The 25,990-nt window shown below is 56.9% G+C and overlaps 1 protein-coding gene across 2 annotated transcripts in view; it reads left to right on the forward strand.

Moving 5' to 3' along the window:
- MYOM2 (myomesin 2) overlaps positions 1-25,990 on the forward strand; it is a 67,293-nt gene that overhangs the window by 14,247 nt on the left and 27,056 nt on the right. For both annotated transcript variants that reach the window (XM_029933669.1, XM_029933662.1), the window contains exons 7-17: positions 4,057-4,145; positions 4,222-4,272; positions 5,985-6,149; positions 9,949-10,110; positions 12,320-12,461; positions 14,332-14,531; positions 15,163-15,216; positions 20,155-20,282; positions 21,929-22,112; positions 23,304-23,478; positions 24,933-25,054. In XM_029933669.1, coding sequence (XP_029789529.1) covers positions 4,057-4,145; positions 4,222-4,272; positions 5,985-6,149; positions 9,949-10,110; positions 12,320-12,461; positions 14,332-14,531; positions 15,163-15,216; positions 20,155-20,282; positions 21,929-22,112; positions 23,304-23,478; positions 24,933-25,054 — 1,472 coding nt within the window. The remainder of the gene's footprint in view (positions 1-4,056; positions 4,146-4,221; positions 4,273-5,984; positions 6,150-9,948; positions 10,111-12,319; positions 12,462-14,331; positions 14,532-15,162; positions 15,217-20,154; positions 20,283-21,928; positions 22,113-23,303; positions 23,479-24,932; positions 25,055-25,990) is intronic.

A 25,990-nucleotide genomic window follows, 5' to 3' on the forward strand; every position in this document is an offset into this window, starting at 1 on the left:
TCTCTTCCGGGAACCTGTCCAAACAGAAAACAAAACCTTTGCCTCTTAATCACTTGCTTGCACTTTCTCACAGCATGAAGGGCAGCACAGACGCAGGCTCTGTGTGGGGGTGGGGGCAGCGGGGGGGAGGGACTGCTAAGTGCCACCTCCCAGCGCAGCCCTGCTGGCCCGTGGGAAGGTTGGACAAACTTTTGAGTTGGACACATTCTTCTCAAAGTCTGCGTGCCCGGCCCGGCCCCCCGCTGCCCCAGGGCCCCAGATGCCGCGCCAGCACTGGGCGGCATGTGTGAGCAGGACCTCCGCACACACAGGGACGCTTACTTACAACCTCTCAGTGTCCAGATGTGTTTTATACAATAGAAAACGTTTGCAAAGGAGAGGGTCGCTGGGGCGCCTCAGTCAGTTGAGCATCCGCCTTCGGCTCAGGTCATGATCTCAGGGTTCATGGGTTTGAGCCCCATGTCGGGCTCTGTACTGACAGCTCAGAGCCTGGAACCTGCTTTAGATTCTGTAGCTCCCTCTCTCTCTCTGCCCCTCCCTTGCTTGTGCTCTCTCTCTGTCTCTCAAAAATAAATAAAAAGCATAAAAAAATTAAAAAAAAGAAAAAACAAAACGTTTGCAAAGGAGAAACGCAAAAGCAACAGGACGAAAGTAAACGCAAGTGCAAGTGCTGACTTACCAGCACCTGCTGACTTACCAGCACCAGCGTCTGCTCTGCCTCCACGGGAGCCTGGGGATGGTGGCTGTGGGTCAGTGGGGGGTCTGAACCCCTGGGGTGTGGACTTCCTGACCCCGGAGCGCTGCAGACCCTGTCCTGGATGAATGCACTGGAGCACACGCACACACGTTCTGTGTTCTGTATGTCACTGGGGAAGGTTCCAGCTCCTAAGTCCCGGCTTCCTCCTCCCCAGCCCCGGCAGGGCTGCTAAGTACTAAGTGCTAATTGGTCCCTGACAACCGTCAGCGCTAATGTGTTAAAGAACTCTCTCCCGTATCTAATTCTCGCCTGAGATGCAGCTCAAAACCTTGTGGAAGCGGCTCTCTGGGTGGGCCTTGCCCTGTAGGGCGCATCCTGCCCCTTCCTTCCCTCCTCTGAGGCTCTGCGTTGACTCTGCCACCAGGCTCACTCCCTTCCTGTGTCCCTCAGGCTGTTCCACCCACGGAGCAATGAAAGACCAATTAATTGCAGTTCTCAAAGCACTTGGAAGTCTGTGCCGTGTTGTTGGAGTGTGGAGGCAGAGGAGAGAGCCTTAGTCACGGAGAGAATGGGGAAGTGTCTTTGAACTTGGGCCCAGGAATTCCGCTAGTGTGTTTTAATTAATAACGTACGAGTGGGGGGCGGTCCTATCTATTACAAGACGTTGTCAGACACCTTGTTTTATTTGATCCTCAGCGTCACCTGCGTGAAGTGCGGGCGCTCCTTAGACATACTCCACAAGTCTAGGGCAGATACTGTTGATTCGTTACAAAGTCAGTGGAGGAACTCAGGAGGCGGATGGAATGAAGGCGCCGGTCTGACGCGACCGTCTGCGACCTGCACCCACTCCCAGCACTGCCGCTCAGAGCCTGCGGCTGCTGCACCTTTTAAGCAATCTTTTTATAAAACTTTATTTATTCCGATAGAGAGACACAAGGTGGGGAGAGGGGCAGAGAGGGGGAAAGAGAACCCCAGGCAGACACCACGCTGTCCACACAGCGCCCGACACGGGCCCCGAGTCCGTGAGCCGGGGATCGTGACCTGAGCGGAAGTCGGACGTAAACCCCTGACCTCCCAGGCACCCCTGCTGCACTTGTAAAAACTGCTAAAATACACATCGAAGACAAAGTGGGAGGATTCGGTTTGAAACCAGGGGGCACAGCTGGAGAACCACTGTAGTGGGTCCTACCCAGCAGGCCAAGGAGCCGATAAAGAGATTTGTGGGGCCCGGCTGGAAGCGCTGAGTGACCTCTCCGCACACGCTCTCTGAGGACTGCATGCTCGTGCCGCGGTCGGTCTCCCCACTCGGGACCTGGGGCAGGGACAGGGGCACAGCGGACCTCCTCCTCTAGGACTCGGTCACTGTGCTTGCGGTCCACGCTCCAGGTGGGGACACTGTGACCCGGCGCTTCTCACAGACTGCGGTGCATCTCTCCCTGTGCCCGCAGTAGAGAGGCAGGTGCTGCCTGTAGAGAAAGGCGGGGGGCTGGTCCCAGAAGGAGGATACCTTCTAGTTTCCGGAGTGCATTTATGAAAGTAAAATGGGTCGGGCGGCTGGGTGACTTGGTTAAGCGTCTGACTCTTAACTTTGGCTCTGGTCATGATCTTGTGGTTTGTGAGTTCGAGCCCTGACAGCGCAGAATCTGCTTGGGCTCCTCCTCTCTCTCCCCCTCTCTCTCCTCCTCCCCTGCGCTCCCTCTCTCTCTCTCAAAATAAATAAGTAAACGTAAACAATAATAAAATATGATGGTTTCATTGTTTAGAAGAAATAACGCATGGGGAAAAAACGCCACAATAATAATTGAAGCAATGGCGGAGGGTAAGGACGGGAGGTGACCCCGCGTCCGCCTGGACCCCAGCCCCAGCCTGCTCCCGGGGCTCCCGGGGCCGCGTGCCACGGGGCCACATGTGTGCACGCTCGTCTGCACACGATGTTACCGCCTACTGTGGGGAAAGCATCTTCTCACGGGAGCCTTGACGGTTTCCTCCCTGTGCCTCTGCCCCGGGGACACCGGCAGCGTGGGTGCAGAGTGCCTGGCGAAGCGGCTTGTACGGAGTTCAGACTGGAACCCCGGCTTTGTGCCCGGGCTTCGCAGCCAGCTCGTGCTGCCACGAGGTGCCCTGATGCCAGGGGACGGACTTGGGTGACCCCTTGAGCGGTGGCAGTTCACGCAGCCGGTGGCCTCACCTGGTGAATTGAAACCGAGCTTCCTGGAAGAAGGGCCGAGTCCTCTCTGCAGCTCCCTGTCCCCGTTGCTGGAGACAGCGTGCATGTCTTGGCCAAAGAAAATAGTTTCAGTTCCAAGCGGAATAGAGAAAAAACTAAGGTTCCCAGCTTCCCTCAAGAATGGGTCTGTCTCTGGGGCATTGGCTCCTTGGTGCATTTTCAGAGAAGCCTTGATGAGCTTTCTCTTCCCCGGGGGGTAAGTATCATGGTCTGGAGGCCAGCTTCTCACAGAGGAAGTTGCAGAGACGACAAGAAAGGGTGCAGATTCTAGACTCACACGGACCTTCTGTGTCCGGCTTCTTGAAGGATCAGCTTCTCATCAGACAACAGTGCTTATTTTCCAGGATGCCGGAGACTGTCAGACAAAGCGGCCTACCTTCACAGCACCTAGCAGCGTGCGGGGCATTTGGTAGAAAGCTCCTCTTGCCTATGTTCCTGGTCTCAGTGACACGTTCTGTGTTCTGGTGGGGAGCGTCAGCTCATTCCAGATCAGTTTTGGGGGGTGCAGGGGGCTCTGGCCTGGAGATGCTGGGGTCTGGTCGTTCCTGGGTCGCGGTTCTTTCTGGAGCTGGGCCTCCACCCTCCCCACGACTCTGGGGAAGGCTGCCTTGGGTGGGGCCAGTCTAAGACCTTCAAAACACGCTTGGGTGGGTGCTTCCTATCTGGGTGATCACGTTATTTCGGGGCTTGGGATGTACTCTCCCCTACACATGGGAACTGCTGGTAGGGAGCGAGGTGGAGTTGATTTTCCTGGTGGTGGAGGTCAGTGGAGACTTCCCATTGGCAAATAAAGCCGCGGATCCTCTAGAGGAAGAAAAGTGGAATCCAGGCGAATATGGACTTCCCCTTGAGGATGAAACTGAGGCGACTCAGCAGGGTCTGCACGTACTGGTCTCCGCAAGGACAAAGCTGGCCATCGTCTGGGATCAGACCTTGCTGTGTCTATAATTAACGCTTTGTCCCAAGGGTAGAGCTGGCTTTGGTCTTCAACAAATCACTTATGAACAAGGGATGTGGGCCACACGCGAGGCTCTCGAGGAGGCTTGTGTTCCGATTTGGGTCACCGGCCCCTGCAGAGCAGCCCGTGGGCCGAGGGTCCCCTTAGGGCTGAGCTTGCTCTCTCTCCTCCAAGGGCGAACTTTGACGACACAGCGACCTACACTGCCGTGGCCACCAACGGGTACGGGCAGGTGTCGACCAACGCTGCCGTGGTCGTGAGAAGTGAGTTGTCCCTCCAGGGCGCGGGCAGGCCTTGGTGCCTTCCGGCCTCCGTGCCCTTCACCGGCCTGTCTTGCAGGGTTCCATGGAGATGAGGAGCCATTCCACTCGGTGGGACTCCCTATTGGATGTAAGTCCACTGTTTTCCTGTTTGTGCAGAAAAATGCATAGCGACACAGCATAGAATTACAAAGTTATTTTCTCAGGGTTGAATCCTTTAAAAAAAATTTTTTTTAATGTGTGTATTTTTGAGACCGAGAGAGACAGAGTACGAACAGGGGAGGGGCAGAGAGAGAGGGAGACACAGAATAGGAAGCAGCTCCAGGCTCCAAGCTGTCAGCACAGAGCCTGACGTGGGGCTCGAACCCATGAACTGTGGGATCATGACCTGAGCTGAAGTCAGACGTTAACTGACTGAGCCCCCCAGGGGCCCTGAATTCCTTCTTGGAAGCCGTCCTTCAGAAAACTCTTTGTCTTCGCTGGCAGCGTCAGTCCCTGGCAGGCGGTCCCCCGTAACTGTGTGGAATTTTCAGACACTGGTGAAATGGACAGACTTGACATTTTTGAACTGGGGAAAAAACTGAATCCAGATCCTTGAGCTGAAGGCGTCCCATTGCCACAGTTGCCCTCTGATGGCACACAGCCACCGTCCATCAGTGATGACGAGTGGCCTGATGCTCAGAAGGCGACTTGGGCTCTGCCTGTAACTGGTGGGCACTGCCTCCCTGCCATGTGTGATGCCCGGAGTGCATGTAACTTTGCACCCAGAGTTCTCCCACTCGCCCGTTGTGAAGGTGTTCCCCCTGCACCGAGAACATGTGTGCGTGCCCGCAGCTCGTCTGTGGGGCTGCGGACTGGAGGCCGCCCGTAGGCCCCCTGTGTCCAAGGTGACTGAAGTCGCGTGTCCCCGAGTCCCCGGGCTGGTGTGGAGCCGGGGGTGAGGCGGCCGGGCCGGCCCGAGCTGGGGAGCGTGGGGCAGGGCGCCGTGTCTGCGGCACCTCCAGCACCAGGGCCGAGCACACTGACTCACTGACTCACGCTGGCTTGTTCATGGCTTGGGGATGAGGTTAGGATTGACCTGCCGTCCAAAAGAGTCATGGCCCGACCCCGCGGCAGCTGCGTTTTCATCCTGAGCGGAGGTGGGCGTGTGAGAGGAGAGGAGGGGTCAAGTGCTGGTGAAGACCTGACTTCAGCCCAGGTGCCCGGCGGGAGCCTTTCGGGCAGCCGCTGGACGTGTGTGTGCTTGGCTCCTGGTCATTTCTGGGTCATTCGTAGTGGATTGGCTTGTGTCATCCCCTCTGGTTGTCGAAGATGTCGGGGCGCCTGGCGTCTCAGTCGTTTAAGCCTCCGACTTCGGCTCAGGTCATGATCTCACATTTGTGGGTTCAAGCCCCACGTCGGGCTCTGTGCTGACAGCTCAGAGCCCGGAGCCTGTTTTGGATTCTGTGTCTCCCTCTCTCTCTGCCCCTTCATGCTCATGCTCTGTCTCTCTCTATCTCAAAAAATAAATAAAACATTTAAAAAAATTAAAAAAAAAAGGAGGACCAGTAATAGGTGAGCAGGACAAGTTCAGGGCCAGCAGGTGGAGAGGCAGGGAGGCCTGAGAGTGTGTGTGTCTGGGAGACGTCTGATGGGCCCCCTGGTTCCAAGGACCACGTGGAGCCCCCCGGGAGGACGTCCCCAAGGCAGGGGTGGAGCCAGAAGGGACCTCGGGAGCCCATCCCTGCTCCTGTCCCTGTCCCTCGGGTCTTTTGTTCACTGACATTGTGTCTGCTTTGGGAAGAACTCGCGGTGCTGGGAATGCTGCTCCTGCCACTGTGACCGTGTCTGCTCCCCGTGCAGTGCCCCCCTCGTCCGTGATTCCCTACATGCACTTTGACGTCCAGTTTCTGGAGAAGTTCGGAGTCACCTTTAGGAGAGAAGGCGAGACTGTCACTCTCAAGTGCACGCTGCTGGTGACACCAGAGCTGAAGAGGGTGCAGCCGCGTGCCGAGTGGTACCGAGACGGTGAGTGCCGTAGGGGACGGCCACCCCACCGGGGACCCCCGGGAGCGCCACACCCCGGTCTTGGCCTCGCTGGGCTGAGAATGGCTGGTGGACATCAGTGTGGATTTGGCATGCGTGTCTCCACTGTGGTCGCTTCCAGCAGCAAGCGGGGAGAGGGGAGAGCTTGCCGTGGACCTTGACCTTCACCCCGGGACGCAGAGAGCTGAACAGGGGCGCCCGGAGTAGACGAGTCGTAGGTCCTGTATCGCTGCGGGAGGAGGGTCTTCCTGGGACGTGAAGGAACGAACGAGGTGTCTTCCTCTCTGTGCTCCTCCCTGGCTGAACCAGCCCCGGGCATGTGTCGCAGGTTGGACTCTGTTCCAAGTGTGACACTCTTCTTCCACCGGGACCCGAGGCAGGGACGGAGTGTGGTTCCCTGCGACAGGTGGGAGCCGAGACCAAGTTCAAGGTGCTTCCCATAGACTCCACGCCCCCTTCCATTGGCACGGCCGTCACACTGCTGCCCCACATGGGACAGTTTGCTGCACAACCAGTGGACCTGGCCAGCTTGTCTTCTCTTGGGCCCAAACACAATGCAAAATCTGATAAGGAAGCAGGCCAGCCCGCCTGCCAGGTATTTATGATCTGGCTGCGGGAAAATAGAAATGTAAAGCTGTGTCTTTTTAAAGTGTACGAAACATCTCAGAACGTGACAATTTGCCGAATACAAGGCACGGACCGCATGTCCAGTCCAGGCAGAGCCGAGGGAAGCAGAGGGAGACTCTTTGTGGGGACAGACGGGATTAAACTTACCCTCTGCTGTGCTAATTTAAGACACGAGGTCTAACTTAAGTTCCAAGGGTCTAATTTTCTCCTGGAGCCAATGGCATACATTTAAGGAGAGTTTTCATCATATCCCCAAAGGGTAGTGACATCAGCTTCGGAGCGTTTTCTGGTGATGAGGAAGGGCCTGGCCTTGACTCGTGTGCGTGGAGCCCCCGAGCTGGGCACCAGTGCAGTGTCTGGGGCCGAGCTCCACCGGGCGCCCTGTCCATGGTCACAGCCAGATCCTCACGGGCTCTGTTATTCAAGAGGAAGTTGGTGCAGACCGTTCTCGGTGCCTTGTTTGTACACATTAACATACAAGGAGATTTTTTTTCTTACTCCTTAAAATTACTGAGCTGCGAGGCCCCAGATGGCTGGTGACCCCGAGAGGATGCCAGCCCGAGGAATGTGCCCCCGTCAGGCGCAGCAGGTGCTCTGTGCACACAGGACATGTGGACCGGGGGACACAGTTCAGACGGATTAGAGCTCTGATCAGAGAAGGGAGGACCACGTTTACTAAACCCGAGAGCCAGCCCTGGGTGTGATGTGCACTTAAGGCCGATTTGTTGGGTCCTGAGATGCTCACGGAGCCCGTGGTGGGGCGGGCCTCTGGTCGGGGGCCGACTCCTGGCTAGACACGCTGCTCCGGCCGATGGGCCCTGTCGTAACTACGCGTGCCCGTAACCCACATACAGACGCTGCGTTTTCCCTTTGGCGCCTGAGGGACTTGGCCCGGGGCGGACAGGCCCGGGGGACCAGGAGCGGACACCTTCCTGCCGTGCCTGGCCTGCTGTCTTCATCTGTCCTGGCTGCGCTGACAGACACCACAGCCCGGGCGGCTTACACAGCGGACGGACCTCCCTCACTTCTGGAGGCTGGAGGCCCGAGACCCCGGCTTGCGGGCTGGGGAGCCTCCCCCTCCACGCACGTTAGTGACTCCATCGACCTGTCTCACTCACTCCTTTCCGGAGTGCTACATTTTAGAACTGTATTTTGTGTTCTATCACTTTCTATTTTTATCGTACTTACGGTGTATCAGGTAATGCGCTCATTCCTCTGGGAAAGAGAAAAAATGAGACAATCTTTAAAATTTTCTATTTTTATGATACTTAAAAAATTTTTAAATATATTATTTATTATTCTGTGCGAGAGAGTGTGCAGGGTAGAGGGGCAGAGAGGGAGAGACTCCCAGGCAGGCTCCACGCTGTCAGCACCGAGCCCAGCACGGGGCTCATCCCACGACCCTGGGATCACACCCTGAGCCGAAACCAGGAGCTGGACGCTAAGCTGACTGAGCCCCCAGGTGCCTCTTTATGGCGTTTGGACCGTTTTCCCTTCTGAGCGCTGCAGAGTGGGGCTCCGCCTCTAAGCAGGAGGGAGAGGCCCTACTGTGCGCCCCAGAGTGTGGGGGGTACTCCTGAGCCCACCAGACAAGCCCGAGCCAGGCCTGTTGTTAAAATGGAAAACATACAAATAGTTTCCTTTTCTTACACAAATGTAGTGTCTGTTTTTTTTTTTAAATTTTTAATGTTTTTATTTATTTTTGAGAGAGAGAGAGACAGCATGAGCAGGGGAGGGTCAGAGAGAGAAGGAGTCACAGGATCTGAAGACAGGCTCCAGGCTCTGAGCTAGCGGTCAGCACAGAGCCTGACGAGGGGCTCAAACCCACGAACCGTGAGATTATGACCTGAGCCTAAGTCGGACGCTTAACCGACTGAGCCACCCAGGTGCCCCTAGTGTCTGCTTTTTATTAAAAAAAAAAGAAAGAAACCCAAATTATAATTTCTCTCCCCAAGAAATTACTCTCACCACTTGTTTGTAGAATGTGTCTCTGTGTGTGCGTACATGTTAAAACAGGGAAGGCCTGTTCACTTAGAAATCTCCTTTTCTTCATTTCACACAAGGCCACACCGGTGTGTCCAGGACAGTAGTTGTCTGACGCTGTGGCCCGGCGGCACCGCACCCTGTTGTTGGCCCTGGGGCAGCGCCCCCCACCATCAGCCCCGGGGCCCTCCACCCCATTGTAGGCGGTCCCTAGTGCCCTCGGGTCTCAGGACTTGTGTTGGTTTTTATTTTTCCTGTTAGGAGCAATCCTTTTTTTTTTTTTTTTTTTTTAGAGTTTATTTATTTTGAGAGAGAGAGAGTGAGTGAGCAGGGGAGGGGCAGAGAGAGGAGAGAGAGAGTCCCAAGCAGGCTCTGCGTTGCCAGCACAGAGCCCGATGTGGGGCTTGAACCCCTGAACCTGAGATCATGATCTGCGTCGAAGTCAGGAGTCAGATGCTTAGCCAACAGAGCCATCCGGGCGCCCCCGGAAAGTTCTGGAGTGAAGTCGTCCTCGTGCGTCTCGTTTATCACTGTGGGACACATTCTCAGAACTTGTGCTTGTGCCCTGAACGGCGCGCCCGACCCCCGGCTCACCCCGCGCGGCAGCTCCCCCGGGAAGCCGGCGGCGGGGCCTCCCTGCCCTTCCCCAGCGGGCACGGAGCCAGATTAGAGGCCACAGTGATCCTTTTTTCCATTTGGTGTCTCCTCGGTTTCCAGCGTTGGAGGTTTCCACAGGCTTGTGTCTCGTCTGCTTTGCTTTTGCGCGGCTGCCCTTTCCGTTTCGAGGGCTCTGATCGACGGTTTGTTGGTGCTTCTACTATTTATTGCCAAGCCCGTGGGTGGAAGGCTTTCCCTCGGCCAGCTTGCCGCCCAGGAGAGCGTTAGCTGTGAGGAGGACATGGACGTGGTTAGACGCTGGCCGGCTGGGGGTGAGGGGGCAGCTGGGAGCTCTGAGCCCAGGTCGACCGCCATCGCTCCAGAGACGCGCTGGGGGTCTGTGCCCGAGGGCTGGCCTTGCCTCGTCCTCCCGCGGGGTGCCTGGTGTGCTCCTGGCGAGCTGCACGGCTCCCTTCCCCTGAGCCCCGCCGCCCAGCAGGGCGCACTGGTGCACTTTGATCGTCTGGTCTCCTCCGCGGTGTCTCATGCCCTCCTGCGTGGAACCCTCTTTCAGATGTGCTGGTGAAGGAGTCCAAGTGGACCAAGATGTTCTTCGGGGAAGGCCAAGCCTCGCTGTCCTTCAGCCACCTGAACAAGGACGACGAGGGTCTGTACACCTTGAGGATTGTGTCCCGAGGGGGCGTCAGCGAGCATAGCGCCTTCCTGTTTGTCCGAGGTGCGGGGTCCTCCTGGCTGGAGGGCGGGAGGCGGGGCCTCACGGAGGCTGGGCCGGAGCAGGTGCGTGGGCGGGGTCAGGCTCTCTGCTTGTCCGAGCCTCCGGACGCGACCTGGGCCTCCCTGTGCCGCATGCACACGGAGTCTGTGACTCTGCCTGGGAACGGACCAGAACCTCAATTATTGACTCTCTGTGGCTAAAGTGATAGAATCTATAAAAGGACTTCTCAGTGTGAACGTGTCTGCATTACTAATTCTCAAGACAACGTCAGAGCTGAGGGGGCTCCAGAGTAGGGGTGGAGGGCCCTCCTGGCCTCTGAAGTGCGCACAGGACAGGCCACCAGGGGAGGGAGGGCTGCTGTCGCTGCTGCCACTGATGTCAGTGAGTGTGCGTGAGGCGCCCGCATGGCGCTGTTTGTGCCGAGGGCTTGACCTCCAGCAGCCGTGCACCGTCCCCTGTCCTCCTGACGGGCCCCAGCTCCCAGGCTGTGGGAGGGAGGACAAGGTCATGCTGTGCCAGCCAGGGGTCACGCGTTATGTACATGATGCGTGAGTCCCTGTCACACGTAGGCACATAGGTGCATGCATGTGTACGTGCGCATGTATGTGTGGTGTGTCATATGTGTGCATGTTTTGTAACTGTCCTATACGAGGTGGACACATGGACACAGGACATGGAGGAAATCATGTGCATCATATGTGTATGGCGTGTGTATGTGTGTGTGTGTGTGTAGGCACACGGGTATATTGGGTGTACACACAAGTACGTATGTGTAACCTAACATTCTCGTGCCCATTTTGTAAGCAACGGCTATTATCCTGTTTCCCAAATGCAGATGTAGAGGCTCAGAGGCCTGGGGGACTTCTCCGGGGTGGAGAAGAGAGAAGGCAGGAGTCAGGTGTCCAGACCCTTCTCCGGGGTGGAGGGGCAGAGGTCAGGTGTCCAGACCCTTCTCTGGGGTGGAGGGGCAGGTGTCTGGACCCTTCCCGTGGACACTCTCAGCCCCCAGGCTTCTGTCTTCACCTGGTGGAGCCCTCTTCCCTACATCTGCTCCGGCCTGGAGGCTGTCCTCCCCAGGGCCCAGCTGAGCCATCCCGAAGGTTCCAGCACACTCCGTTCCAGTGGCCAGCACTGGTGTCCTGAGCCTGGGGCGGCCGTTCGGACGAGCTGCCCAGCCTGACCCGCACTCGGTGCTTCTGGCACCTCCGTGCCTGCAGCGAGTCAGGTTGCGTGTGCTTGGAGAAGTCCCGTCAGCACATTCTGGTTCCCACGGGAACTCTTGGGTCAGAGCACAAGACAGGGCTGTGTCATCAGGGAGTATTAGAACTTAGAAAGGAACAAATGTAAAACAAATACCCTGTCCTCCTCCCTCCCCCAAGACGACAACAGCTTTCGGGGCTGCGGTGTTAGGCCCGTCTGCACAGTTTTACCATTTTTATTCGGTTGGCATTAAGGCGTCCCTCCCATTCTCACATGCGCCTTCCGGCAAGATCTCGCCCCATAAAAATGCAATAAATACAGCGTAGCTGAAATCGCCTTGCTTATTCAGCACCAGCAGCAGGAGGAAAAGAACGGACGTAGCGGGGAGTTTTACTGTTCTGCTTACTTTCTGAGGGTTTTGAATGGGAGGAAAATATTTGGCTCAATGTCAAGAAATGCTTAGCTTTCAATACGCCTGGATCAGGAGAGGGTAACGGTCGCGGTTACGAAGGGAATACGGATTCCAGGTATGGGCTGTGAGAGAGTGAGTGTCACGTGGACCCAAGCGTCTGCTCACAGCTGGCCGAAAAAGAACGTTTTAAGTCCTCAATCTCCTAAGGATTTTGAAAGATAAAAGTGTCTAAGGTAATACTTCTCAGGTGTTAAAAAGGCGACACTATTATCATCATTTCGCTGGTTAGAGTTTGACAGGACTTTATAGGATAATCCCCATCAGGAGAAGGTGACCTTCAATTTTGGCAACAGTTGCAAACAATCAGACGTGCGTGTCTCACAGAGGACAGCACACGCACGTTGACTTTGAACTCATAGCTACGTTTGTATTTCTCATCACCGGTGCATCCTAGTCAGAAAGGAGTCAGGTGATCTAGACGCGAGGATTAAGCAGGGGGTCAGATCGAATCGAGTGGGTACAAGTCTGTGTTTGAAGAAGCCGCCCACATGCTTTCCAGCGCCCCAGTCCCCCGCCTCTGTCTCCTCCCCCCGGCAGACGCAGACCCGCTGGTCACCGGGGCCCCGGGCGCACCCATGGACTTGCAGTGCCATGACGCCAACCGCGACTATGTCATCGTGACCTGGAAGCCACCCAACACGACCATGGAGAGCCCTGTCATTGGCTACTTCATCGATCGGTGAGTGCCCGCCGCCTTCCTCCGGGGACTGGGCGTTCCTGACATTAGTGTTGGCGCGGACAGCGACTTTGGATATTTTTCTAAACCCAAGTTCATGGCAGCATTCTCAGTCAGGTACGTCACTACATGGTTATTGAAGGCCCCTGACCGGACCGTTGGGAGATACCGCCCCGTGGCGAGAATAGAGCAGGCAGATTTCTGTGCGTCGTGCTTGGAGCTCTGCTTGCCTGTTGCACCCCCGGTGCCGAGTCCCCGCCAGCTTCCCTGGCACGTGGAGCCCTGGCTGCGGGTTCTGGGGAGACCTTGGTCCTGCCCCTCCTTCTGGAGCAAAAGACGGACCATGTGGCCTGTAGCCGGGAAGCATGCCGGCCCGTTCATACCCAAATTCCAGTCTTCCTCTCCATTAAGTTAGGTTTTCTTCTTGTCTCGGAGTAAAACAAATACTGACATTTCAAATACAAAAGATCGGACTTTACCTTTGAATTTATAACTTAAATGTGGATCATCATGAAATGCTGCAGTCTAATTCTTTCCTGTTCCTTTACTTGGCGTGGTGCTCAGGGCCTGGGAAGGAGAGCACGCAGAGCCGGTGAATTTACTGCACATGCAGTGTATGCCTCAGTAACACACGTCAATCACTGAGAAAAAGTGTAGTCGGAGAAAATGAATTCGGAAGTAAGACAAAGGGTCTGAGCTGTGGTCTACAGCAGGATGATGCACCTGGGGAGGGATTTAAGATGCTGTGTGCATAAAACACAGGGAAGGAAGGTGTTTATTTCAGAAAAATCCATCAAATCTGGTGTTGTGGGAGTACCTGTGTTGAGCTCCCTTTTCCACGCCAGCAGAGCTCCTGGTTCCACTAAAATGTTCACCATCAGGACACTATTCGGAAGTGCAAGGGTCAGAGTTTGCAGAGTGCATTGGTCAGGGTTTTCCTTGAGTGAAAAAACAAAAACATTTTCCGTTTTCCTGTGACATTTAGAAATTTTTTCAGCCTTTTGGCGTAAACAATATCATGGCCCAGTTCTGCTCTGCTCCCCTCTCTCCTTCATCGATGCGCCTTCGGGCGGGGGGAGGCAGCTCTCACCCGGTGCGTGGCCAGGCGTCGATGTAAGCCTGGTTCCCTCCAGTCACTCAGCCCTGACCGTGTCACGTTCTGGCCGTAGCAGGTCAGCACGTGGGCGTCACAGAGCCTTCACTGAAAATTCTGAGGAGCTAGAAGCACACGTACCACCTGGCTCTGAACGGCTCCGAAAAGGATTTTTCTCAACTTGCTATGTGCTCCTGGGGACTTGACATGACGTTTTGGTGCTGAAGTTTCTCAAGCCCTAAGGACAGAGGCCCATCTCCTCTGCGTTTCCGGGGGTCTGGCTAGCGCTTCCTTACCGCCTTCAAAAGGCTTGCTGATTCCACACGTGCTGGAAAGACACGTGTCGCTGGCCTCGGGACAGTTCACTCCCGGGGCTCAGTGCCGCGGGAGGTGTGGGGGCAGGCATGCTGGCAGGGCACCCTGTGATTTTGCCATGCGGGTTGGAAAAAGGACTATCACGACACACCTCGAATGGGTTTTGGAGGATTTTTGCCTAAATGTGGTTGGAGGCAGCGACTGATCTTCAAGTCATAGATTATCAAGGTGTTAAACATTTAACTATACCTGTTTCATATTTCCTAAGTAGCTCAGTCATTTAAGGTTTATTTATGCTACGGTTTATATAAATCAGTGCTTTACCAGCATCGGTTTCTATCAGTAGGAGGTATTGTCCTGTCACCATTGTCCTCGATGCATCATGTGGGTGGAATAGATGTATAGAGCTGAACGATTTTACTAGACTGACGTGTCTGTTATTCTCCACCCTTTTTTTATTTGAAGATGTGAAGTGGGGACAGACAATTGGGTCCAGTGCAATGATGCACCTGTGAAAATCTGCAAGTACCCCGTGACAGGCCTGTTTGAAGGGAGGTCTTACATCTTCCGCGTGAGGGCGGTCAACAGCGCGGGCATCAGCAGGCCTTCCAGAGTCTCCGAGGCCGTGGCTGCCCTTGACCCCGTAGACCTCAGGAGGTTACAAGGTAGGCGGTGCAGACTTCAGCTCCGGTCGTGCCTTGGAAGCTTGGGACCGTCTTGTGTGATGTGTTCCTTGTCGTCGACGCTCAGCTCTCCGTGAGCCTTGGGAACGCCTTCAGGGCTGAACGTGGCGCGGTGATAGTCTGCGGTGTCCCTGGCTCCACCAGGGCAGCATCGGGAGTGGGGCGCCAGGCGGGCACGCACACCTCACCACTGGTGCTCACTGCCTTCCTGATGCCCTCCGCTGGGATCCAGTTAGACTGGTCAGGATGAGCCTTTCCTTAGTCCGTTGCTGATATGATTTCAACACATGCTGAGACTTGGAAGGCTTTGAAACCAAGCCACTTTATTTCTGATTGTAATTTCACATGACCCAGCTTCCCGAAAGGGATCGGACCCACAGTTACGGCTTTAAGTGAGCCGGCAGTGCTCCTTATCTCGCTGGTCTTTCTGATCCAGCACACAGGTCTGGGAGGCTCTGACTATTAAGACTGTTCCCAACACCGACTCTGGAGAGCCGTGAGCATGTTGTAATGACACCGCGCAGGTGACATGCATCTCGTACTTGGTTAGGGAAGCTGGGCTTCTTTAGGAAACCTTTGGATGCCAGACTGAGCACTGGCCTCTGTCTTGCAGCGGTCCATTTGGAGGGGGATAAAGAAATCGTCATCTATCAGGACGACCTGGAGGGTAAGTGGCCCTTCACCGCTTTGGCTTCGGCTCAGCTGCACGTGCCCCAGGGACTCAGGGTGGGAATGCACGGGGAGTGTGACGGGGAAGCCACTCCCAGCTGGTCACATGTAGATGTGAAACCCGCAGGCCAGGCCCGCACTCTGACGGCCCGTGGAGTCCGGACACGCACAGGGCAGCTGAGGGAGAGGGTTAGAACCCAGAGGTCCTCAGGGGCCTCGTGGCTTCTGTTTAGGGGTCAGCACTGTGTTCTCCTCGGGGCGCACAGAGGAGGTCACACGAATCTGAGCCTTGATCGCCCGCTGAGGCTGGGGCCCTTCCCTCAGACTCCGTGCGGAGGGCTCTTTCCATTTTTCCTTTTGAGCAAAGATTGTACTTCTAGCACTTTAACCGAAACGGACTGAGTTCTTGCTGTCGGTGTCCTTGATCTGAAGGTTTGCGTTTCCCTCATTTACGCTGGATTTTACGGACACTTCCCCCTGATTCCCTCTCAGGGACCGCAAGGAAGGTCCTTTATCAAGGAGGGAGCCTGCATTGTGAGTCAGGAATCCCACTAGCTCACGTAGACGTGTAGGGACACTTCACAGAGAACCATGGCAAACTCAGAAGCGAAGAAAGTCGAGTTTGGAGCCTCCGGACGTGACCTTGGGAGCGAGCCCTCCTGTGGAAGCGCTGCGGTCCAAGCGCTCTGGCCTCCGGGGGCCTCAGTCGCCGGCGTCCTTGGCCGACTTCCATACTTGCCCCCAGGTGGTCTCCAGACTTATCTTCGCACCTAAAATGGTTTTTCTCTGGTGCCTCAAGAGAAGCAGGCAATGCCTGGAGGGACGCCCGTTAAGAGTCCTGCCTGGGCCCTCGCCAGCTGCCGAAGGCGAAGTGAAGACCTCCATTTCCAGGCGCCCTCCGAGGTGGGGAAGATGCCCAGGGAAGGAGGACCGCGAGAAGAATGACTTAGGAGAGGTGACTTACCATGGCTTCCTTCCCAATAACTGACGGAAACGTCGTTCTCCGAATGAGTAAATCTGGTCCTGCCGAGAGCGGAGGAGGGGTTCCTGGGGCACCCCGGCCTGGGCACCGCAGGCGCTTTCGACGGGAGCGAGGAGAAGGAAGGTCCCTCGTTCGCGCCTGGCGGGCCGATGGGGTCGGTGAGGAGACAGCTGTCCGAGCCATCCTAAGAGGGCGTGTGGGAATTCACATAAAGTCCCCCCAAACGGGGCGTTAGCTGCTCCCCAAAGGCCGCGTGTCGGCGGTGAAATTCACGTTACGTGAAGCAGTGGGAGTAGAAGCAATGCAGTGGCCCGTCCCGCGGCGGGAAGCGCGCCCTCGGCACAGACCGCCTCCCTTGTTACGCGTAGATGCAGACCCGTGGGGTGTCAGTGGCCAGCTACTGCGTGCCAAACACAGAAATACCGCATTGTAAGAGACTGAGTTTTCCGGCTGCTAAAATGGAAGTTGCAGACACAACACATCTATCCTATTTCCAACCGGAGTGATGCCACAGACTCCATTCTTCACGCTCCTCATGTCCCCTTTCCTCTAAGAAGGCAGGTTTCCTGGCCCCTGGGGCCTGTGCCTTCAGTGTGTGCGGTGCATCCTCGAACGTGGCTGTGTTCCATCCGCACTGTGGCCAACGTGAGGCTCTGTTTGGGTAGCTGGCCGTGCAGGCCAGGGGCTGAGACGCCCTGGGGGGACTGTGGATGCGCCGGGAGCCGGGCTGTGCGGGCCTGGGGCTGAGACGCTCGGGGGGACTGTGGATGTGCCCGGAGCCTGGCTGCGTGGGGCGCCAGCCCTCTGGGGCCAGGCTGTGCGAGAGGCGGCCCTGCGGTGCCGTGGCCGGGGGCAGGCGGGTCCGAGACGGGCACCCGGTGTGCCGCGCCCGCTCCGGTGGAGAGAGTCCAGGTGTCTGGCTCCAAACAGCAGCTGCTTCTGGCAGTTAGGACAAAAATCCCTCAGAGAAAGGAAGATGCCGGGGTTCAAGTGCGTGCCCCGAGGAAGTTCTCCGTCGCTGCCCTCCCCTGCTCCTCCCGGGGCCGGTCTGTTTCCTGCAGCCCCCCTGCTTTAGCGAGAAAGGTGGTAAATGCCACATTCCTGATGAAAAAGAAATACTCCTTGTGCATCGTCTGGTATTTTATGTTCTTTTGCTCATTTTTTTCTAATGCGTTTAATCTTTATGTCTACCTGCAAATGATTTTGTTTTAAGTTTATGCTGAGAGAGAGAGAGAGAGAGAGAGAGAGAGAGAGAGAGAATGAGGGAGGGAGAGCATGAGCAGGGGAGGGGCAGAGAGAGACGGAGAATCCTGAGTAGGCTCCATGCTGCCAGCACAGAGCCCGATGTGGGGCTCAAACTCACAAACCGTGAGATCATAACTTGACCTAGGCCTTGATCAAGAGTTGGACGTTTAACCCATGGGGCCGCCCAGGCACCCCGCCTCACAAACATGTTAATACGGGCAGCGCCCCTCTCCGAATATCGCCCAGCTTTCCCGACCTTTCCTGACCTGCCCCCTCGCACGGCGGGCTGTCTGTTCCAGGAAGGGCCCCAGCAGGCCTCATGGCCCAGGCAGATGGCTTGCCTTCTGCTAGCTGCACGCCCGGTGGCCCGGTGGCCTGGGGGCCGGCGGCTGCCTGGGGAAGGCTCCGTGTGCTCTGCACAGGTGTGCCGTCTCCGGGCCCTGCCGTCCCGGGATGAAGTTTGAGTTTCCCTGACTTGGAGGGCACATACGGGCAGCCAGCAAGGGTCCTGGGCTCCCGGGGTGGAGAGAACAAAGTGCAGGATTTGCGATCGGGGAGGGAGAAGACCAGGGCCAGGTCCCCGGGGAGGACCCCAGCGTGCTGGCCTGCAGTCCTGTCCAGGAGCGACGGGCACACCAGCAGAGCAGGGACCCCTTGGGGTCGCACGCGGAGTCTCCTGGCCTCTCCGTTTGCTCTTGTTTGCTTCTCTCTCTGCCCTCCTCTCGGCGGTCAGGAGTGTGGGTAACAGAGGTCGGCTTCTGCCCATGGCCGCTCCTTGCCCCCCACCTGTGCCCCCTCTGCTGTCCGTGGCTGGAGGCTTCGGCCCCGGCCTGCCACTCCTGCCACCACGGGCCAGCGTCTCGCCCCAGCCAGGGGTCCCCTGCTGACACAATGGCCCTTCCTTCCCCCCAGCATCGGACAAAATGCTTCCTACTCCGTTCTCTCTGTGCGGGGTCTGAGGACAGCCACCCGCTCAGATCTGAAAGCGCGTGGACGGCAGCTCTGTGTTCACACGTCCTTCCCGCCTTCACCACCTGCCGCGCCGTCCTCTGTCCCCTGGGCTTGCCTCCCGTGCCCTCCAGCACCTCGGACACAAAACGTAAACCGGGGGCTCGGGGCCACGTCCGGATCTCTGGCTGTGGGCGCAGCATGGGTCCTGTTGGGTGCCTGAGGCCCGCTCCCCCCGGCCTCACTGACACTTCCTGGAGAGACTGCCCACCTGCCGGAGAAATCCCGCCCCCTTGCCAGAAAGCTCCTAGGTCAGGCCCCGACGCCTTTCTGTGCCGAGTGGCCTGTAAAATGTGATGCTCCCTGTAACGGGACTCCTGCGAAACCGGACCCCGGCTTGTTTGTCCCGTCTCCACGTGGCCGCTCAATTCCGTGCCGGCCGCAGAGTCCGGAGGGTGCAACGGGATCTGGAGAAGGGCTCAGAGACGTCCTGGGGCAGTTCAAACCCTTTTAATCATGTGCTAATCTAATCGGAGGCTCGTAACATTTCGTGTCACAACTACAGGGATTGTGGGTCTGGAGAACATCCACATCGCAGAGCAGCTCTCCTCTCCAGACTGAGCGCCCCCGCACGCTCACGCGTGTTAGAACAAGGCTGTGTCACAAGCCCGATGCAGCGGACCGCTCCGATCCCAAATGTCCCTCTTATTTGCAAGAGGCTTATTGAAACCCCCCCAGAATTTCAAACCTGTGGGCTTATGAATGTGGGCAGGCCCGCTAGGAGGGAGGAACAGGGTGCTGTGGAGGTCGGTGTGCGGCTCCAGGGCTGGGAGGGCGTGCGGTGCGAGGGGAACAGCCAGGGGACCCGCAGAGAAGGGCAGTCCCTTCCACAAGGCCTTGGGGTCGTGGCACACGGACCACCGGCACCTTCTCTGCACGATTCCCTGCACCGGAAAGCTCCGCTCTGGCTAAGTGCCCCATTTCTTCTGGGCGGATCTTCCCGCCAACGCTTCCAGCTGAAACCCTGGAAGATTTTTGGAGTAGATTCTTCTTCTTTCTTTTCTTCCTTTTTAAAATGAACTGGCTTATATTAGAAACAAAACTATTTAGATCTCAACCAGTGCACTAGACTGGGCTGGGGCAGATAGCTCGCTGACCACCCCAAAATAGAGTCGAAGCAAAGGACAACACTGAGGACGGCAGTTCTTTGGTGCCTGGTAATGTGCCCCAGGGACAGTGCTCCCAAGATGGGCTCCGGTGCACAGGGGGACCTGGGGTGTACTCAGCACTAACAATTCATCACCCAGCACTAACCCAGTTCATCACCCAGCACTAACCCAGTTCATCACCCAGCACTGAGTTTACCACCCAGCACTAACCCAGTTAATCACCCAGCACTAACTGAGCTCATTACCCAGCACTAACCCAGTTAATCACCCAGCACCAACTGAGCTCATTACCCAGCACTGAATTCATCACCCAGCCCTGAGTTCATCACCCAGCACTGAGTCCATCACCCAGCACTAACCCAGTTCATCACCCAGCACTAACTGAGCTCATCACCCAGCACTGAGTTCATCACCCAGCATTAACTGAATTCATCCCCCAGCACTGAGTTCATCACCCCGCACTGAGTCATCACCCAGCACTAACTGAGTTCATCACCCAGCACTAACTGAGTTCATCACCCAGCACTAACTGAGTTCATCATCCAGCACTGAGTTCATCACCCAGCACCAACTGAGTTCATCACTCCTCCAGGTGACGTGCAGATCCCAGGGCCACCCACCAATGTGCACGCCTCAGAGATCAGCAGGACGTACGTTGTCCTCAGCTGGGACCCACCTGCTCCCCGCGGCAAGGAGCCACTGATGTATTTCATTGAGAAGGTACTGTGTGCTCACGTTTTCCAAATCAGCAGAGCCCTGTGGGATGTCACACTGTGTTGTTCTGCGTGTTGTAAACACGAGTGACTGTCAGCCCAGGGGTCCCGGAGATCCATCACTGACACTAGTGTGGAGCTGAGGGCGCCGCTGCGCCGTGACTACGTGGCAGCCACGCCGTGAGGGGGGGCAGCAGGGGACTGTGTGCTGGGTCAGGCTTTGCTGCCCTCCCGTGAGCAAGTGGGTCACCTCTGGTGGCCCCACCCCCAGGAAGGCACCGAAATGGGGGATCTTCCTGCTGACACAGTCTAGCTCCCGCGTCTCACTCAGTCCGTGAGACGTGGGCAGGGCGGTTTGCTGGGCTCTGAGTTTGTCCAGGGGTCGCGTGGCCACTTGGTGGCGGTCTTGTACAGGAATTCACACTGCAGCTGGCCACGAGACCCGTTCTTGGCCGGAAGGCTTAGCTCTGGACACAGGTAGAGACGTGGCTTGTGTTTGCAGTGCTGCACACGCACACACACATGCACACACTCATACAGGTGCACACACACACATACACACAGGCACACACTCATACATGCACTCACGCCCACACACTCACACACAGGCACGTGCTCATGCACTCACACAGGTATAAACTCATGCACACACATGTGCACAGAGGCACACAGTCATACACACACACACGCACACACTCATACATGCACACACACAAACTCATACATGCACACACAGGAACACAAACGTGCACACACCATGCATGCACACATGCACACACAACCACACACATGGAGCTACACATGCACACACACATGCACACACTCACATGCGTGCACACACAACCACACACATGTAGCCACACATGCACACACGTGCACCCATGCATACAAGGCACACACGTGCACAGTACACACATGCACACATGCACGGGCACACATGCGCACAGTACACATGTGCACACATGCACAATGCACACACGCGCACACACGTGCACACACATGCACACATAACCACACACATGTAGCCACACATGCACACACGTACACACATGCACAATGCACACACATGCGCACAGTGCACACATGCACACACATGCACAGATGTGCACAGTGCACATGTGCACACACATGCACATGTAACCACACATGTAGCTGCACATGCACAATGCACACATGTGCACACACACATGCACACATGCACACACAACCACACACAACCACACACATGTAGCCACACATGCACAATGCCCATACACACACACACACATAGTACACATATGCACATACGTGCACACATGCACACACAGGCACACATGCACACAGTACACATATGCAGATGCACACACGTACACACACAAGCACACTTGCATCCACTACAACCTATGTATTAATTCCTTTAAGTTGTTTAGATAGTTTATTTGCTTTTAAGTATACCTTTTTACTGGTAAGCATTTCCAACTTGGGGTAATTTCTTACTTTTCCCAGTTGGCCTCACTTTTCACATAAATCAAAAAGGTTTGCCGATGGCCCAGGGAGTGCTCTACCCCCCGGCCGTCCGCACAGGTTAATTCTGCTCTCTGAGTCGGAGTGGTCCCGTCAGCGTGAGTGGGGGCCTTCTCGGCTTCCTTTTGTGAATCCCGTGTCCCTTCGCAGTCCGTGGTTGGGAGCGGGAGCTGGCAGCGGGTCAACGCCCAGACGGCCGTGCGGTCCCCTCGCTATGCCGTCTTTGACCTTGCTGAGGGGAAGCCGTACGTGTTCCGGGTCTTGTCAGCCAACAAGCACGGCATGAGCGACCCGTCGGAGATCACCGCCCCCATTCAGGCACAGGACACGATCGGTGAGTGTGGCCACGTCGGTGAGCGACCGCAGCTGGGGACAGGCCCCAGGCCAGTGACATCAGTCCCCATCACGCTGTGTAGAGAAGGACAACTCGTGTTGTACAGGAGTTAACATTCCAGGCACCTTAAAATCTCATTTTGGAGGAGGTGAAGTTGGTACTCAACATTTCTCTTAAGTTCTGTCTTATTTTTTTAAGTTTACTTATTTATTTTGAGAGACTGAAAGAGAGAGAGCTTGTGAGCAGACAAGGGGCAGAGAGAGAGGGAGGGAAAGAGGCCCAAGCGGCTCCATGCTGTCAGCACAGAGCCTGAGGCAGGGCTCGAACTCCTAAACCATGAGATCATGAGCTGAGTTGAAATCCAGAGTCGCACGCTTATCCGACTGAGCCACCCAGGCGCCCCTCCTTCTTATTTTCATGAAACTAGTAAATGGGTTAGACATATTTGCAGGCATTGGTCACTTTTTTAAAAACCCTGAGCACACTGGCATTCCTTGCTCATATGGCTTCACGTCCCCTCTCTGAAGTCGTCAGATAGGAATTACAGAAATCCTGAAGCGCGCTGGTGACAAAATCTTCGGTCAAGTCATGATTAGATTTTGAATCCACTCATGGTTTCTGATCAGTCTGATTGAAATGTGTCTTATTCTCTTCAAGTCAGTAATTTCATTCCCCAGAAACTGTGACATGCCCCGTTAGCCAGAGTGTGTCATTAGAACATGCTTTTTCTTTATTTTTTAAAACTTTTATTTATTTATTGGGAGAGAGAGAGAGAACCAGCAGGGAGGGGCAGAGAGGGAGGGAGACAGGCCCAAGCAGGCTCAGCACTGTCAGCACCGAGCCTGATGCGGCTCGATCTCATGGACCGTGAGATCATGACCCGGGCTGAGATCGAGAGCCAGACGCTCCGCCAGCTAAGCCTCAGGTGTCCCCGAACATGCTGCCTCACGGCTGTGGTGGGTGGGACCTGGTGGCCGGCCCTCCTTTGTGAGTCAGGCAGGACTTGGGAGGACAGAGGGATGTCCAGTGCCGCCGGGCCCCCTGGGGGGGGCAGCCAGCCGTCCGCCACCCCCCACCCCGCGCACAGATTTCGGGTCTCCTTTCCCCACGGACACAAGGGCTGGAGGGCCTCCGGGGCAGCTCCCTCCACTCTGACTCCGTTTCCCATTTGTCGCCGTGTCCCCTGCGCAGCCGTGCCTTCCGCCCCTGGCCGCGTGCTGGCATCCCGGAACACCAAGACGTCGGTGGTGGTGCAGTGGGACAGGCCCAAGCACGAGGAGGACCTGCTCGGCTACTACGTGGACTGCTGCGTGGCGGGCACCAACGCCTGGGAGCCGTGCAACCACAAGCCCATCCGCTACAACAGGTGCGGCCCCGCGGGGCCGGGTGCGGGGAGCAGGGGCAGACAGGAGCCGCACAGCGCTCCACGCGGCCATGCCACGGCTCGCACGCCCGCGGGCCTCTGCACCAATGTCCAGGTCTTAGGCACACGCGAGGGGCACAGGACCTAAAGCTGACGGGCTGCTCGGGACCCGGGCTCGTGCCTGAACTGATGCGTGTGTCCGCGATGGAGGAGCCCGGAACGTGGCCCCCGTGCACACTGAGCAGCTCAGGCCTCCCCCCTGCAGGACAGTTAGTGTAGCAACAGTGACCTGGGGCGCGTTTTGTTTTTCTGTACTGGTTTTTCAAACTTTTAAAATTGCTTTTTTCTTGTAACTGACAGCCCGCGGCTCTATCCACAAAGGAGGGGCCGTGTCCTCTCTGTGGTTCTCCCGAAGCGGAGAAGAGCCCCTTCGCCCTGGGGTCCGGGCCCTGTGCAGACTGCCGGGCCCTGCTCCCTCCCTCTGGGACGTGCGTCTCAGGAAACTGAGGCAGCCGTCAGACCCCGCCCTGGGGATGGGCTCTCCGTGAAGGCCAGCCACCTTCCCTTCTCAGTCTTCTTACAACAGTGGTGACTGGGAAGAGCCGTGGCTGGGACAGGAGAGATGTCCCTCGGACTGTCGGCCAGATGGCATCTGGAGTTCATGGGTGGCAAATGCAGAAAGAGGTCTCAGAACAAAGAAGCTAGAATAGCGTTCTCGGGCCTGAGCTTTGTGGAAGGCCACAGCGGGTCCCGGGCTCGGGGAGGCCAGCGTGACCCCTTACGTGGACCGGGCAGAGCGCGGCCTGTGCGGGGCGGCCCACATCTTCCCTCACGGTTCCCCAGTGATGCTCACGGAGGTGCCGGAAGCGGGGAAGAGCGTCCCATTTCACAGATGGGCTGCAGCCTCACCGAGGCTAAGGCGCGTGATTGGGGACCGATCTGTTGAGTGTGGAGGCCGGTGTTCGGGCCTCATCTGACCAGGATCCCCTCCATTTCCGGAACGAGCCTGATTCTAAGCTTTCCATCCATGGGTTCTTTCAGATAAGGACTTGCATGCTGTTTCATAAAAGCCCTTTGATTCAGACAGGACCTGGGAAATGGGGAAATGGAGGGGGGCCGCACAGCAAGGGACCGACACCGAGGGAGGCCACGTAGGGCCACTTGGGCTCGGAGGGGCTTTGCTTTCTGGGCCCCCAGCCCCGTGCCGCTCCAGCTCCTGGCGTACCGGGCCTCACGCCCCTGCTCCCGTCCTGACTGGGCCCGAGCGCTGGTTGGCATCAGAGCTACAACTCACGCGTGAACATGTGTCCGTGATGCCTGTACAACTTGGCTCAGAAAGTAACGTTCCCTCTAGTGCCCGTGAGGACGTGTTGGCGTGGCCCCACGGGTCTTAGCCGTGCTGTGGGAGGGGCGCAGTGGAGCCACGCAGCCGTGCCCCTGACCGGCGTTTCCCGCAGGTTTGTGGTGCACGGCCTGACCACCGGCGAGCAGTACGTGTTCCGTGTGAAGGCGGTGAACGCCGTGGGCACGAGCGAGAGCTCTCAGGAGTCGGACGCCATCAAGGTCCAGGCCGCGCTCAGTGAGTAGCCCTGGGCTTTCCCGGCCTCAAACGGCACGTGAAGTCGGGCCTCGGGGTCTGCAAGGAGTGTCGGGTCCAGTGGTACTCAGGGGGGAAATGTAGCAAAAAATCAATTGTTCCTGGGTTTTAGGTCACTATTCTCATCTGTCAGCTTTTCCCTGGAGGGCTTTCCAAACATTCCCACTTGCTCTTCGAGTGATTTCCACTTAATGAAAAGCAATTGTCTACATTTTTATTCTTTGACGAGAACAGATCTTTCCCGGGTCCCCTGTGTCTCAGGTGACAGAGGCCGGCGGGCGTAGGTCACCCATGGTCAGGGGCATAGGGAGCAGAGACTTGTCCCTCTACAACCCGTTAGGAGAAGACGGCCCATTTCCCCCCGTGGTGTTCAGAGGGACGACCCGAGTTCCACCCCTGGAGGGAGCCGGGCCTCTGTGACGTTCATCGTCTCCGGTCTCGGGGCCGCAGGTGTCACGCGTGGGTGTGACGAGGTGGCCCCTCAGGGCTTTCCCGGAGGAGGGGGGAATGTCTTATTTCAGCGATCTGGGCCAGATTTCAATAATTCATCGACCTTGTGTCATTGAGGTACTGGACGGTGTTGGTGTATGTGTATTAGTTATGAGAGGATGTATTTAGAAATAGAATAAATACACACGACAGGAGCGTCCTCTCTACAAAGGGAGAGATGAAGACGCACAAAGACGAGGCGGGTCTGGGCGCCACCCCCCAGACGCTGCCTGTCCCCTCCAGGGCAGGGGTGCCCCACCGGCTCTGGTGACCCCCGCCTGCCCCCTCCCAGGGCAGGGGTGCCCGGCCGGCTCCGGTGACCGCCCCCCCGCCTGCCCCTTTCCAGGGCAGGGGTGCCCTGCCGGCTCCGTTGACCCCCCTCCGCCTGCCCCCTCCCAGGGCAGGGGTGCCCCGCCAGCTCTGGTGACC

This window comes from Suricata suricatta, chromosome 1 (genome assembly GCF_006229205.1).
Source record: "Suricata suricatta isolate VVHF042 chromosome 1, meerkat_22Aug2017_6uvM2_HiC, whole genome shotgun sequence".
Taxonomy (NCBI): Eukaryota; Metazoa; Chordata; class Mammalia; order Carnivora; family Herpestidae; genus Suricata; species Suricata suricatta.